The sequence below is a fragment of the Mchenga conophoros genome, linkage group LG18 (assembly GCF_057382185.1).
Source record: "Mchenga conophoros isolate Kocher_MC1m ecotype Shallow Benthic linkage group LG18, M_conophoros_male_GT1.1, whole genome shotgun sequence".
Taxonomy (NCBI): Eukaryota; Metazoa; Chordata; class Actinopteri; order Cichliformes; family Cichlidae; genus Mchenga; species Mchenga conophoros.
In genome coordinates, this window is record NC_140543.1 from 16,988,003 (window position 1) to 17,002,529 (window position 14,527).

The 14,527-nt window shown below is 42.2% G+C and overlaps 2 protein-coding genes across 2 annotated transcripts in view; one reads left to right on the plus strand and one right to left on the minus strand.

Annotated features, from left to right (window-relative positions):
- Positions 1–2,267, plus strand: gbx1 (gastrulation brain homeobox 1). The gene is made up of 2 exons (XM_085253974.1): positions 1–669; positions 1,326–2,267. The coding sequence occupies exons 1-2, from the start codon at positions 219–221 to the stop codon at positions 1,838–1,840; spliced, it is 966 nt and encodes a 321-aa protein (XP_085110100.1). The 5' UTR covers positions 1–218; the 3' UTR covers positions 1,841–2,267.
- Positions 2,268–6,768: 4,501 nt separating this feature from the next.
- Positions 6,769–14,527, minus strand: part of agap3 (ArfGAP with GTPase domain, ankyrin repeat and PH domain 3) — a 73,509-nt gene continuing 65,750 nt past the window's right edge. Inside the window, exons 17-18 of the mRNA XM_085253249.1 lie at positions 10,755–11,010; positions 6,769–9,785 (exon numbers count right to left, since the gene is read on the minus strand). Coding sequence (XP_085109375.1) covers positions 9,561–9,785; positions 10,755–11,010 — 481 coding nt within the window. The 3' untranslated portion in view covers positions 6,769–9,560. The remainder of the gene's footprint in view (positions 9,786–10,754; positions 11,011–14,527) is intronic.

Genomic DNA, 14,527 nt, shown 5'->3' on the forward strand with positions numbered 1-14,527 from the left:
AGAGGGAAAGGGTAGCGCTGGTGCACACAACAAAGCGTCCGACTGACTGAAGCATTTAGAGCGCAGATATCCGAAGAAGAGGTCTACTTCCAGGGATGACAACACAGCAGAGGATCTACTTTCAATTCACGCTCTCTTTAAACTGAAAGTTTTGCTCGTCGTCGACGGAAGGACATTTGCTTTCAAGTTTTCACCGAACAAAAGTGTTTGCCTGCAAAATGCAGCGACCAGGCGGGCAAGGGACGGCGTTTTCAATCGATTCCCTGATAGGGACCCCTCAGCCCAGACCGGGACACCTGCTCTACACGGGCTATCCTATGTTCATGCCATACAGACCTTTGGTTATCCCACAAGCTTTATCCCATTCTCCTTTATCGTCTGGTATACCTCCACTCGCGCCATTGGCTTCTTTTGCGGGACGACTCACCAACACGTTCTGTGCCAGTTTGGGACAGGGGGTGCCGTCCATGGTTGCGCTCACAACAACGATGCCAAGTTTCTCGGATCCCCCGGACAGTTTCTATCCACCACAAGAGCTGCCTGGTCCACGTTTAAGCGCTGCCGACCCGGGAGCGAGAAGGCAAGAAAGCCCACACTCCGAGGAGCTGCACAGCCGGGACAAGAGCTCTGAGATGCTCAACTTCTCGGAAACTTTTCAGACAATATCAGGTAGGCTCAACCACTTCTACAAGTCATTCTCTTTCATTATATTTAAGCCTCGGGGGCTGCCGCGTAAAAGTGACCACTGTGCGTAAAATGCGATAAAGCGGAGATTAGTGGCCTCTTGGGTGAAGATGAATTAGCAGGTATAGTGTATAGTTCTAGTTAATCTCATCTTTTCACATTTAGAGCTCTTGATTAAAATGCATTTTACTAAATCCCGAGTATGCAGCATAAAGCGAAGCTTTATGAGGGAACTGCCGTTTCAGGCACGTTTGCTATTTTAAAAGGCCGTATTTGGAATGATTTCTGAACCAGTCTTTATTAAAGCATAAAACAGAGCTAAATGCCAAGAACTCCAGTCTATATGTGGATGCAGCATTTTCTAAGTTTCTCAGTTGCGGTGGAAACTTATGGAACAACTGAGTGACCACAAACAAACCGCTGATGATTCAGCATGACTGATCTGATTTTTTTCTGAAATTTTTTTCTGAAAAAAGTTCTTTCACATGATCTCTGCCAGCCTTTTTTCCCCAAAACACACCAAGTGTCGTCCAACGTTGTGAGACATCTGCAGCTGTCACCGCTGATTTGCGGGATCATAAACTATAAAATCACTAAATGCGTATGTTTGCGTGTGTTCTTTGTTTATCTTCGCATTTTAGGCGAGACCAAACTCTACAGTTCAGACGACGAGAAGCTGGACCTAAAATCAGCAGACACAGTTTGCAGCGACCGAGAGGACAGCTCCGCGGACAGCGAGAACGAAAGTTTCTCGGACGGCAACAACTGCGGCGCCCTGTCCCAGAAGAGCAAACTAAAAACGGGCTCGCAGGAGGCGCTACCGACCGGCAGCTCAGCAGGGAAGAGCCGGAGGAGACGAACAGCTTTTACCAGCGAGCAGCTACTCGAACTCGAAAAGGAGTTTCACTGTAAAAAATACCTTTCTCTGACTGAACGCTCCCAGATCGCACACGCACTCAAACTGAGCGAGGTGCAGGTGAAGATCTGGTTTCAGAACCGTAGGGCCAAGTGGAAACGGATCAAAGCGGGCAACGTCAACAACCGGTCGGGAGAACCGGTGAGAAATCCCAAAATTGTGGTCCCCATCCCGGTGCACGTCAACAGGTTCGCTGTGAGGAGTCAGCATCAACAAATAGAGCAAGGGACCAGGCCATGAACTGAGATGAAAATCCAAAAAAAAGAATATTATTAGAAACACTTGACTCTAGGTTCCACTGATTTGTTGAACGCATGAAGCACAAAAAGGATGTTCCAATTATTTTGTCTGAGGGAGAAGAGGATTTACTCACAGACAGACCAATTATTTGGCAATATGCTCTCATTTTTATTTATTGTTTCTGTTAATATGTAAATATAAATGGGTAAAAACTGGTACAAATGAGCACTATGAGATGCGACTGTAAAGATTTTTTTAAGTATTTATATGTAGGGCCAAACTGTTTTGTTGGTTATGTGCATGTCCTCATTTGATGAAGCTATTCTGGATTTATTTTTTTGTTTGTTTGTTTTGTGTTTCGTACAATTTGTTGGAGACATTTGCATGTAACTTAAGGCGTTTTTTGTTTGGCAAGTGTAGAAACCACCTTTTAAAGCTATTTGTGGAAGAACAAAAAAAATGTGAAGGAATTAACGACCAAACAAGAGACAACTGTAAAGTATATTGACCTAATAAATCGCTTTATACGAAAGCTGGAATCCAGGTTGAATCATTGTTATTAAAATGTAGAGCAACAGCTGTTGAAATCATTTGATTACGCTAAAATGAAAACAAAGGTGGCCTTTACTGTTTAAACATCACGAAAGATTATTGAACAAGTTCATTTAAAAAAAAAAAACTACGGTCAGGCGGCTGTTTTGACTAAAAATATATCCTGATGAAACGTTGAAATTTTATCATAAAAAATATTTCTGTTCATTTTTTTTGGACTTAGAAGACCTTTTTAAAGCATTTTTTAGAGAGTTTCAGTGAGGCGTTAGAAGCACATTAATGTCTGTTTTTGTGTAATTTCATAGCTTCTGCTGCACATCTGTTAGTCTTAATTTCCTGAAGTTGCAAATTCTTTTAGAATCTATTAATTATTTATTTTATTTTATTTTTATTTTATTTTAGATACATCAAGGACCTGAGACGTGGAACAGTCTTTTTTAAGGTAGCAGCAGCAGTGATTGATTTCTCTTTAGGAGGCCATGTTGTCTCAACTGAACTGATGGATCCTCATTAGGCTGAGCACATTCAACACTCTGTAATGAACTTCTCTATCAGCCACTGCACCGACACAAACAGACATCAGCTCTTTAATCTCGTGGCGCTAAAAATGTTTTTTTGTAAATCGATCCAAAAAGAACTAAATATGAACAAGAAGTCATTTAATAGGACGCATTAAAGTCCGCTTTGAAGGCATAATTTATTGGTGCTGTGTCACCTAATAGATACGAGATACTTTATGCATCATTTTAATACAACTAACATCCCTCAGAAATGTCCACATCTTTCGAGATTTACTAAAATATGAAGTATTTCATCTTTTGTTTCAATGGCCGAAGTAGACGATATTTATAAGTTTGATTTCTAATGAATGTTATGATTGTAAGAAGCTATGTTGCTCCTAAAACGCGGATTTTCTTCAGGATACATACACAGACCTGTAGCTAGTAAATGCAGTTACTCGTCTTGTACTTACAGAAACAGACCTGAGCGAATAAAAGCGGTACTAAATGAAATCAAATCGGAAATTGTACTCTACATGCCAGCAGTATTAACATAATCTCTAACCAGAAACAGCTACCCTATTACAGGAGGAAGGCTTGGTGTTTTTGTGAAAACTTTCATCACGGTCCTCGGTTTACACGCTGTCTCTGAGCTGCTTGCACAAAACCTTATGTTGGATTTTTTTTTAACTTTATATCAGATGGTCTTCGTGATTCCAGAAAGATTCAGTAGACGTCAGATCACGTTTATTTATTTATCATTTGAAATATGATAATGGGGCAGGATTCCTCAGATAATTAATATTTCATGAAACTAAACTTTTGCCACAATAAGGTGGGTTTGGGTTTTTTTTAAAAAAAACTAATCTCAAATAGCAACAGACATCTATAATAATCTTTACATTTAATTTTCCTCACGCCTCTGTTGAATACAGGCTTGACCTCAGAGCATAAACAGACACTTCATGACCCGGGCACCCATGAGTAGTAAACTTTATTTCACCGTCCACCTCATGCATTAAGATTGTGACACTCACATGGGGATTCAAGGAGTGATGATCGTGTGAAGGTGCAGTGGAAGTTTGATTATGGTCCAAGAGCTGACTAACATAGTTGGTTATTTCCACGTCACTGTGCCAGAGTGCCGCAGCTATTTCAGACCCCATGCATGCGCTGCATGGAGGGACTGACGATGAGGAGCCATGACAAAACTCATGATAGGCACTGGCTGTTATCACTGAGATCCTGCAGGTTTAGAGCTGTTAGTGTGGAAAGAAATAATATTGCTGTTATTATTAATGAATTATTAACGTGCAGAAGCTTTCTGGAGGAGAGTAATGTGTAGCAGACTTGAGTTTCTCGGGTTACTGTGTTAATCCATTCAAAGTTTCTAACAGTCTGTTCTTTTTAAGCCGCACATTCAGTAAACACTTCAATCTCGAGACTCCATATTCTGCCATTGTGCTACTTGAATCACAAATTGAAATATCAGAAGTTCTTTCCAGTAAAGACGTGTAACTATTCCCTCATTCCCACCTGCAGAGAGAGAGAGAGAGAGAAAGGGAGGGAGGAAAGCGAGGGAGCTCATTACTGGCTTGGTTGTGTGAGTGTGCAGGCTGCTCAGCGCCGACTGGAGGCCTGACTTCTTGGGAGGGTCCGGACGGTCGTGGCTACAGTGATGTATGGGCAGATGCATCAAATCGCACAAGATAAACAAGCGATGAGTTTCATCAGGGCCATCATAGCTTTAATTTGGCTGCCTAATGAGTCAGATCTAGTGGCGGAGATAAGAGTTGTCAGAGGCCCGGCTCTAATGAATTTCTTGCCACTTGTAATCAAGGTTGCCTGTCTGAGGGGGGATGATTAATGGAACCCTGGAGGATTCCCTCGGCCCTCAGCCTTCATTACAGCTAATGCATTCTCAGGCAAATTAACAGCAAAATGCAGGCAAAAGCCAACGGGGAAGGGGAGAAAAAGTAAGGGAAGAAGGAGGGAAAGGGAGAGAGTGATGGGAACAGAGCGTTTATATAAGACAAAGGAGTGAGAGGAGGGTGAAGAGGAAGATGGCACGGTGGGTATGAAGCAGCCAGGTTGGGCAGCAAGTAGGGAAAGAGAGGTCGATCACTGAGAGGATGGGGAAATGAGTATGGAGACGTGGGGCAGTCAGGAAGGGCAGGGTGCAACATGGATGTACTGCTCAGACATGATGGAGCTGGAATTGATAATGGATGTTTAAGTCTGTGGGGGATTCAGGAGAGGAGAGAGGGTCAGGGCAAGAGAGGATATAATTACTGGTTAAAGAGACTGCAAGATTGAAAAGAGGAGGAAAAACAGGGAGCAACAGAACACATCCACATCAGGACAGGCAGCAAGGAACATGTAAGATAAACATTTGTTCAGTGCCACCTTGATGCAGCATTCATATCAGGACTGGGTGCATCACTCACTGCCGGTGACCTGCGGCCAAGCAGCTTCTGCATAAGGGAAGTATGGATTTAATGTTTGCAAATATGGTCTCGTCAGGTCTTTGTGTGCCCATCCATCAGCCTCAGACCCACCTCTGCAATCTCGGAGGCAATTTGTCTGAGAAGAGGTGGGCGGCAGAGAGCCCTCCTCACTGTTTAGCAAGCCCTGATGAAATATCAAAACACACGGCGGTGCAAACAAGCGCTCCAGTCTCACCACAACAAACACAAGTGGCCGGGGTCTGCCAAGACACGAGGCATGGTAATAAATTACAAGACCTTTTTTTTTCTCCCTAGGTAAGAACAGACAAGCACTAGTTTAGATATGTGCGAGTAAACCCTTTAAATTTTGACATTAAAGACCTTGAAGGTTTATAAATCTTAAATCTACAATTATTATTATTAAACAAAACACAAGAGTGTTACCTGATCTTGCAATAGTCCCACAGACTACCTTTAAAGGTTCATTTGATATCATTTTTTTACATTCCCTGGGTTTCATGGCCTGCTACCTTAATCTGAGTTAACTCTCAGCTCTTTGTAAGCTGAACTTTTCCTCCAAATAGTTGCTCATTGCTATCAAAAGCCAAACAGGAGGAATTGTTAGATATATATCTCATGATTAGTGCATAGAGGCCAAAAAGAGAAGGAGTATAAACGAAAATAAGTTCAAAGGAATGTGAGATGGATTTGATTTTTCATGACAGCAACCGAACACCTCCCATCTAATGCTGCTAAAGGATAGCTGGTGATAATGTTATTCTAAATTAGCCCTATTAATTTCCTCCCTCTGAGGAGACTCCAGAGGAAGGTCACTAATCCGCAAGGTGAAGTAAGCAAAGACAATACTACCCAATTACTAATAAGGAAGTTGGTTGAGAAAATTTGTTTTTAAGAGCTTTAAAGCGTGACATGGGGGAGTCAGTCTCCATTTCAAGGCAGCGCAGAGGGAGGAAGAGGAGAAACTAAAGAGAAACCAGGTGATAAAGAGCAAACAATGCTGGCCAACAGAAAGAGGAAGGGGATGAAGATATGCTGAGACAAGATTAGCAGGAAATAAGAAGTGGATTAGTGAGGGCTTGACTCCTCTGAACACAGTTTTCCCCACAGTGTTGTGCTGCCTGACACTAAGCCCAGCTCTTTATCTTAATCCTCTTTCAGCAACTGTTGGGGGTCCCTCGAGCAGGAAGTGAAGAGGGTGGTTCACTTACCTCGAGGCAGGCCTGGCTGAGTTGTTTCGGACACGAAGTTTGATGAAGGGACACGCAAAAGAGGAAACGCGACTTCTAATTTGAAAGAAAGCCTCACCTTCACCGTTAAGGCACAGCAAGACAAGAGATGGGAGAGACAGGAGTGTGATGGATAATGAGTGAGCGACACACACACACACACACATACACAAGACAAATGCGTTGATTTCCCTAAATCCAGGGAAGGCTACATCGTTTTTATTTGAGTGTTTATTAATAGGTCAACTGTCAGCCAAGCATCCAAGCATACAACAAGTTATTCTTTAGCTTTTGATTCACGTTCTGAATGTAAAGGAATTACAATAGGAAAATGAGCAAAAAACAAAACAAAAACAAGAAAATATATTTACATACTGCATTATAAATATGTTAAATGTACATCATTATACACAAGTACCAAAGATGGTCGGATAACGGCAAGACCAAACAGAAGTACCTTAAAAAAATATGCCAAAGAAGAAACAAACAAACAAAACAAAACATATCAAAATACGGTTTGTTGGTCAGGAAGACCGAAAACCATTTCAGTTCAGGAGTTTGTCTTCAGATAAAAGCATTAAGCTAATATTTACACTTCATCTTGTTTTCAGGGGAAAAACAGGCAGATTTCTAGTGTTTTTTTTAAATCATCTACAGTATGTAAATAAGGGTAATCACTGTACACGCTTAACTCCTCTTACTGATCCCCTTGGACAACAAAATGCACTCAATGAAACAGGTTGGTCAAGTAAAGATCAGAAATAAGGCCAGTATCACATTACAGTACTAGTAAATTCAAAGAAGTCAGTTTGATTTCTTTTGGGGATGTCTTCAAAGATTAATTTGACATTTTATTAAATATGCTTATGCGCCTCTTGCTGGGAGGAAGACAGGAAGATCGATACGACTGTTAGGTGTGCATAAACTCCAGAGCAAGAAACCCCAGAAATATAGGGACGTATGGAGTAACTTCTTTATTAAGCCTAGTTCCATCGTGGTAACGGCTCTGTAAACAAGGTGCAATGTACCTAAGTAGAACCTTTACCAAATGTGGTTGATAACTACTTCATATGGCTGCTCTGGAAAAACATCTGTACACAATCTTCCCATCAAGAAAGCAAATAAGCATATATTTTTTTTAAATGTCAAAACTTTCCTTTACAGTATCTCCATCGCCTGGATGAACAAAACCCTCTTTTGACCCCATGGTCATTTTCAGTAGGCTCTGAAAACAGGAATACTGTAACGCAACAACGAAACCATGTAGATAAGGTACCAAGTTCATAACTTGCTCTGTAAACAAACATTCTGCCTATGTAAACACGTAAAATCAAGATGTTTTAAAACCTCACAAATGGCAGTTTAATAAAAGGAGAAATACACCCACATTGTGCCGACTCCATCTAAAGTCATTTTTACGTCCGAGTCCCACTTACTCTAAATGAGCTGGCTTATCACGTCTGTGGAATACTGTACATTTGTAATAATGCAAACTAATTATACTCGTCTCTCTATATATATGAACATCTTTGCTCATTTGAATCCCTAAATGTCTCACGTCAGTCACGTGAATGCGCGTTGTTAGCTCCCTGCTTTCGGGCTGACAGGTTCTCAGGGGGAGAGCACAGAGGTTTAAGGAGAAGGTAAAAGGCTGCTTCTCATCAACTAAGTTCAAACTTCTTATAAGGAATAAGGCAAAGGAAGAAGAACTACTTTTTACAGTGGTCTGTACATTGTTACACAGTTATGATCCCAAATCGTCACTGACAGTTTCTGTCTCCTCTCTGGCGTCCTTTCAACAACAGAAATGCCCACGAACACGCGAGCACAGACGTATCGTAGCGTTGTGTACGGACGCACGCGCGCGCGCACACACACACAGTACCAGTATATGCATTTCACAGCAACAACAGAGGAAGTCTTCTTTAGAGTACCAAATACGACAGCCTTCGGCCCCAGGAGGCGAGTGGATATTCCAGGACGCTCACGGGATGAAATTGCGCGAATCTGTGTCAATTATCAACACAATCTTGTCATTTGGGAAATTACTCCAACAAAAAGATTGTAATGGCACAATTTCACTGCTTTAATCAAACCTTTGAATCTGAATGAATTCTGATTGAAGAGGAACGCGTACAAAGCCATGTGGCTCACTGGTCATAAAACATTATGCCCTTTAATTCCTTTGTAGTCACGGACACTTTTACCCGAGCATCACAATAAGGGTGGCGAAGGAAATGACTCAATTTCACCCGATAGGAATTGTGCAATCAACTCCTTTATGATGATCTGAATCCATTTCCCTGTAAATTAAGTATCTAAATCATTTGGACTCTTTAACTATAATTGCTTTGCCTTTGTATATGAATAGTATGTCAAGAGTTTGATAGCTGTGTTGAAGACATGCATCATTACGAAAGCCTGCAACAGCCACTGATATCAAGAGAGATTTAGTTTCTTTCCCACATCAGTGTTTTGTCACTTCTAAAACTATTCTTTACAGTTTTATGTTATTACACTTAGGATTGGAAATTTGAAGGAAGTTTCTCATTCACACTGTATAATCAGTTCACATCGCAGAAGGGGAAGACATAAAAAGGAAATGTTCAAGCATTAAGGAAATGCTTTTCGTAGAGTAGGTATGAATGCCAAAGTAAGTCATTTGTTTGGTTGACGCTTAAAAAACAAAAAAGCTTAAAGCTCATCGTGATCACTTCAGACCGAGATTGAATAAATTTAACAAACAACAGGAATAAAAAATAATAATATAAAATAAACAATGTACAATGTCCGAAACCCCAAACGCTCCCGCTTCTGTCAGCGCGGTGGAATATCTGCAGTAGGTCCGTCACTCCTGATACCTATCCGTGCGTACTGGTTTTGGGTTACACAGTGTGAGAAACAGAGGAGGAAGTACTGGGAGGAGACACGGGTGGGTTTAGGTGGGTGCTCGTCTGCAGCTGCTTTCTGGCTCCTACATGATGCTGATACTGCGGTTGAGCTCACACTGGGCGTTGTTGTTGTTGATGTTGGGGTTGCGGCGGCTCATGTTGGGTGTGGGCACGGAGGTCAGGCTGCTGGTGTCGTTGGGGCAACCGTGTTGGAGTAATATGTCCGCGCACTCCTGGCTCACAGCCCGCCGAGCGTAGGACAGCGGCGTTTGGCCGCGGGCATCTCGGCTTTTCACATCCACACCGTACTGTGGGAGAGAATGGTTGGCAAGAAAAGAACAAAGGCCAAATTTAGGACATAAGCATAAAGTACAAGTAACTACACGTTATTTTTGGCACGTCCTCTGGAATTAATGCTTATGATTTAGGTTCATTGATTAGATTTAGTAATAATGTGATACGTTTTTGATTTCCCTGAAAGCACTCTGTGAAAAGCCCTTTTTTGGTGCGGTGGTACAGTACTGTGCAGTCTTGAGCCATCCTCCACCCCCCATTTCTTTGTATTTTGCTAAGAAAGTTGGAAATACAGCATATAAGAAAGACGTTGTTACATCTGAACAAGCACAAAAGCCAACATTTGGTATGAACACCTGTATGTATGACACAGCCTCTATTAGGCAAGCTTTGTACATTGTAATGACCTCCTTATGTACTGAGACCTGTTAGGGCTGATTTTCAGTCCAGTTCTTGTATACACTGTTTTCTCCTTATCTCCTCTGTACATAGTGATGATGACTAATTAAAAAATGGTTCTTTGCTAAGTTGTGAGTGCCGTTTTTATACTTGAATATACTATAATATACTTGAAAATACTAATATTCTATAATATTTTGCCTCCTACATTTGCCTTCCCCCAAGGTTCTCCTCTTTTTTTCCACATTGCCAAATGAATTCTTCCATGTTGTGAAATTATGCCCAGTTACTCACTGAAATACCTCTGTTGTCCATCCAATTCAAAATGCCACCTAATACTAAGTACTTAAGTGCTACTATTTATACCAAAACATACAATGAAACAGTAGTTTGTGTAGATTTCCAGATAATTTCCCCTAAAATCCCTTTTGAATTACTTTAAAATCATTTAATAAGTAAATTTAAAAATAATTTTTCCATGACTGACAGTTGCAAATGCTCTGCTGTGAAAGCAGAATTCACTGCTTCAAATGTTCATCCACCTTTAACAATGCTCCCAACAACGCTCAGTGGAGCCCACTCACCCAGATGAGCAGCTGTGTGATGACTACATTGGCCATAGCGCACGAGAGGTGCAGAGCGGTGCGTCCATCTCCATCCCCGTAGGTCTCATTAACCTCCTCCTTGGTGCCATGGGCCAGCAGCAGCACCACCAACCTTAGGTCATCCTCCACCACCGCCCGAAGCAGCTGCTGCCCCAGAGGCACATCTGACTGGGGCAGTCCCACCAGGAACAGCTTCTGCTCGTACTTGGCTCGGATCCAGCGCTCCTTCTCTTCCCTGGAGGGAAGGAAATGACAGGGGCAACGCAGGTCAGGCAGGGTGAAACATGACGAACACGCTATGAGCAATTTCGCACCCAAGTTAAAGAACTTTCTCGAAACGTATCTCATAATTCAGAGGCCTTGACGTAAAGGCAAAGACATGTACAAAAGGAGAAATGCAGACACACAGGGGAAATATTAGAGTAATTGGCCTAAGAGACTCACCGGAGTGCAGTGACATTTCTAAATTATTAGAGCACAGGAAAGTGACTAGCCTTCACTATCACAGTGGGAAATAATACAGCAAGATGTGCTGGAAAGATGAGAGAATGCCAAAGGGTGTGACGCTTTGGGCAATATTCCAGTTTCTAGTGATTATGGTCGTCAGCATGACCGTTAAAGCCTGGCCAGCTTTCTAAAGGTTACACATCCTGAACAGCATGTCTGCTGTGGACAATACGGGAAGGCGGGGGACGTATTTTTATCAGCACTGTCGGCTGTCAGTCTGAACTGGTGGATCCCCTCCACAAAAGAGGCAGTGTGTCTCAGAGCCCCAGTCTCCCTTGGGGTGGCTGGGCCCTGAGTCAGATCGATGGGGCTGAATGGCAGCCAGAAAGGGACAGTGGGATGTGGGGCTCCTTCACTCCAGCCCGCAGCAGAGAATAGAGGATGAGGGAAGGCTCCATCCTCTATCACCAGGCAGAATTCTATCTATTGCTCTCCATCTTGACCCCCCATTTCATTCTGTGCCCACATACAAACTGTACAAATAGGAAAGGGGGAGAAAAAAAAATCAATATCAATACGCGAATGACTGAGCATGCCCAGTGTGGTACTAACCTGGTGACCCTGTCAGTCGGTGTGATAAGAGGAGCAAAAAGAGGCTGTTGTTTGGATTTGTGGGTGAGTGACAGAACGGGGAAGGTTTGTAAGGATAAGTTAAAGCAGCAACGCTGGCTAGAGTGACAAGGCTCTCGTGGGACTCTCTATCAGCGGGTCGAGGCATAGCAGCAAGTACAAACGGACACTCTAACTCAATTCAACTGTATTTCATCATCAAATAATGGCCAGCTTTCATCATCATTTATTAAAAAATTACCTTTGGATGAGAAGTGGAAGAATCTGTCTCTACACAGTGAATAACATTGTGTATGTATCAGCTTACTATAAAGACCTGGTTTACACAAATGAAGTAAGTCAGTTCTACATGCTCTGGTTTAAGCTACCCATCATGTAAGATTACATTTGTGAGTTTTGTTAGTTTATCTGTTAATATTTTCCACTCTGTAGGTCCCTCGCCAATTTCCCCACAAACTGAAATGCCCAAACATAGCTCACAAATATTTTTTTTTCTTTCCGAACAGCTGGATATTTCTTGGACAGATTAAAAATCTGTGGGTTAATAATAATAATAATAATAATATTTTTATTTGTATAGCACTTTTCAAAAAAATAGGGTGCTTCACAGTATTAATAAAACTTACGCAGTGAAGATAAGTACATATATTGAAACATACAGACACGTAAACAGACTTACGGTCAGACACACATACGTGAAAATAGTTGCAAAAAAATGGCCGAAAATAAAAGGGGAAAAGTTTAAGGGAGCGCTAACCAATAAAAAGTCAATTAAAGCAAATAATAAACTTTTGAAGCACACACTAATTTATATCAGCAGAAGTGCATTCCCTGTGTTCATCATAGGAAAGGAACGTTTATACAAAGTGTTTTCCATCAACAGTGCAGCTCTATGGTATGGTCAAATTTTTGGCTACGCAGATACTGAAAAGGATAATTTCACTGTTGTTTTTAATCTATTCACAGTATTTTAGCAACAGATCCTGTTAGCGACATCTCAATCAGAAACAACCATTTTAAAAACAGCAACCAAACTTCGCCACTACTTTTTATTGCCTTAGCAGCCCGGTGTCGAGGCTGCCGACTTACCGCAGACAGCAACTGTGTTCAGACTCATATGTCAGCTGCCAGGCTTACTTCACAAAGCAGTCAGTCTTGCACAGAGCAGCCTGGCACCCGCCCTAACTACAGGAGTTAAGGATGTGATGAAAAAGGGGCAAGTCTTCTTCTATCAGCACCCAAGCAGAGATTGATTAACTGCAAAAAAACCCAGCAGCTCATAAAGCTACTTAGCCCGCATCTCAAAACAGCCTTAAAGTAATTGCTCCTATAGACACATGGGTACATTTTTTTTTCATTATGACCTCAAAGGGAATGTGGTAATGTAATGTAATGCAGCAATGACGGAGAAAGCCCCCCCCCCCCCCCCCCCCCGCTACAGCATAAGCAAATCTTTTCTTTAGGCAGAGGGTATTCTGTGAACAACAATACAGCCCTAATAGCAGGCAATTGCTGTGGCTCAGTTTTATGGTGTAAGACCTCCATCAATCCCTACTCAGTCATTATGTGGGGACAAGCCGGTTAGCAAATCAATTGGCCTCAGAATCGGTGGTCTGCTCAGAACAGGAAGGGGCCGTCCTGCCGTCCACCATTATTTCCCTTCTTTACAGCCAAAGACATTTAAGTTTGTCAGAAATCTGACTGACTGGCTGTAATCCCGAAGGCAAACTCTACAACCTTTAACAAAAATCCGAGCAGGGTTAAAAACAACCTGTTGTCCAAAGTTTGCTTCAGAGAGCTGGACGCTGAATGAGATGCTGAATCCGTAAAGCCCAGTGAATTGATATGAGCTAAATGAGGCAGAAAGTTAGCACCAAGATGTGAAAACAAAAAGGCTGAGGAGAGCCATTAGGAAGACGTCAACAACTCAGAAAGGAGCCCTGAGGGCACTTTGTTAGCCCTCACTACGAAATCAGCCCTGGAGACCTGCAGAAAAAGGCCTCGCTCACTGCTGATGCTGTGCTTTAAATTCAGCAAGAATAGACAGACCAGAAAAAAGAGCTAGAACAGCCAGGCAGTGGTTTAAAAACAAAAAAAACCTCAGCTGCTGCCACTTGAAAGAGTGTGAAAGGAAGTGAAATGGTAATCCCGCCTCTGTCTTTTGTTTGAAATTGAAAAACAATCCAAACAGAGGCAGGGTTTAGACAGTCGGGGGGGGGGGGGGGGGGAACTGAGACCCTTGAAAAGGACACTTCCTCACCGCAGGAGGAAGAAAAATAAAATCAGCAGATTTCGCATGTCAAAGTGCCAGGACAGAGTAGCAGGGGAGGTAAAGAGGGAAAGGAGAGTGAGCTTCACAGCATGGGGGGGAATTTTGAAAATTGAACTGATGGTTAGTTCTCTATATACGAGCAGACATCTAAGCACACAGACACTAATTTCCCCACCCAGGCTCGAGTACATAGTTGTTCTAAATTTCTCTGTCGCTTAGGGATTAGAGGGGATCTTAAGGTTCCCAATAAAAATGCCTGCGCCTCCAACCAAAAAAAGAAGAGGTGTTTGCTTCGCCGCAAACTTCCTCCGTCATCCAGAGTTATCTCACGGCCGATCACTGCTGTTTAACTTTCTTTCGCTGGCTTTGATTCCAATGTAATCTTTGGGCAAACATCAAAACA

Coding starts and splice junctions, on each gene's coding strand:
- gbx1 (XM_085253974.1), top strand. CDS start 219: ATGCAGCGACCAGGCGGGCAAGGGACGGCGTTTTCAATCGATTCCCTG. Junction 670..1,325: donor AACTTTTCAGACAATATCAG/GTAGGCTCAACC, acceptor TTCGCATTTTAG/GCGAGACCAAACTCTACAGT.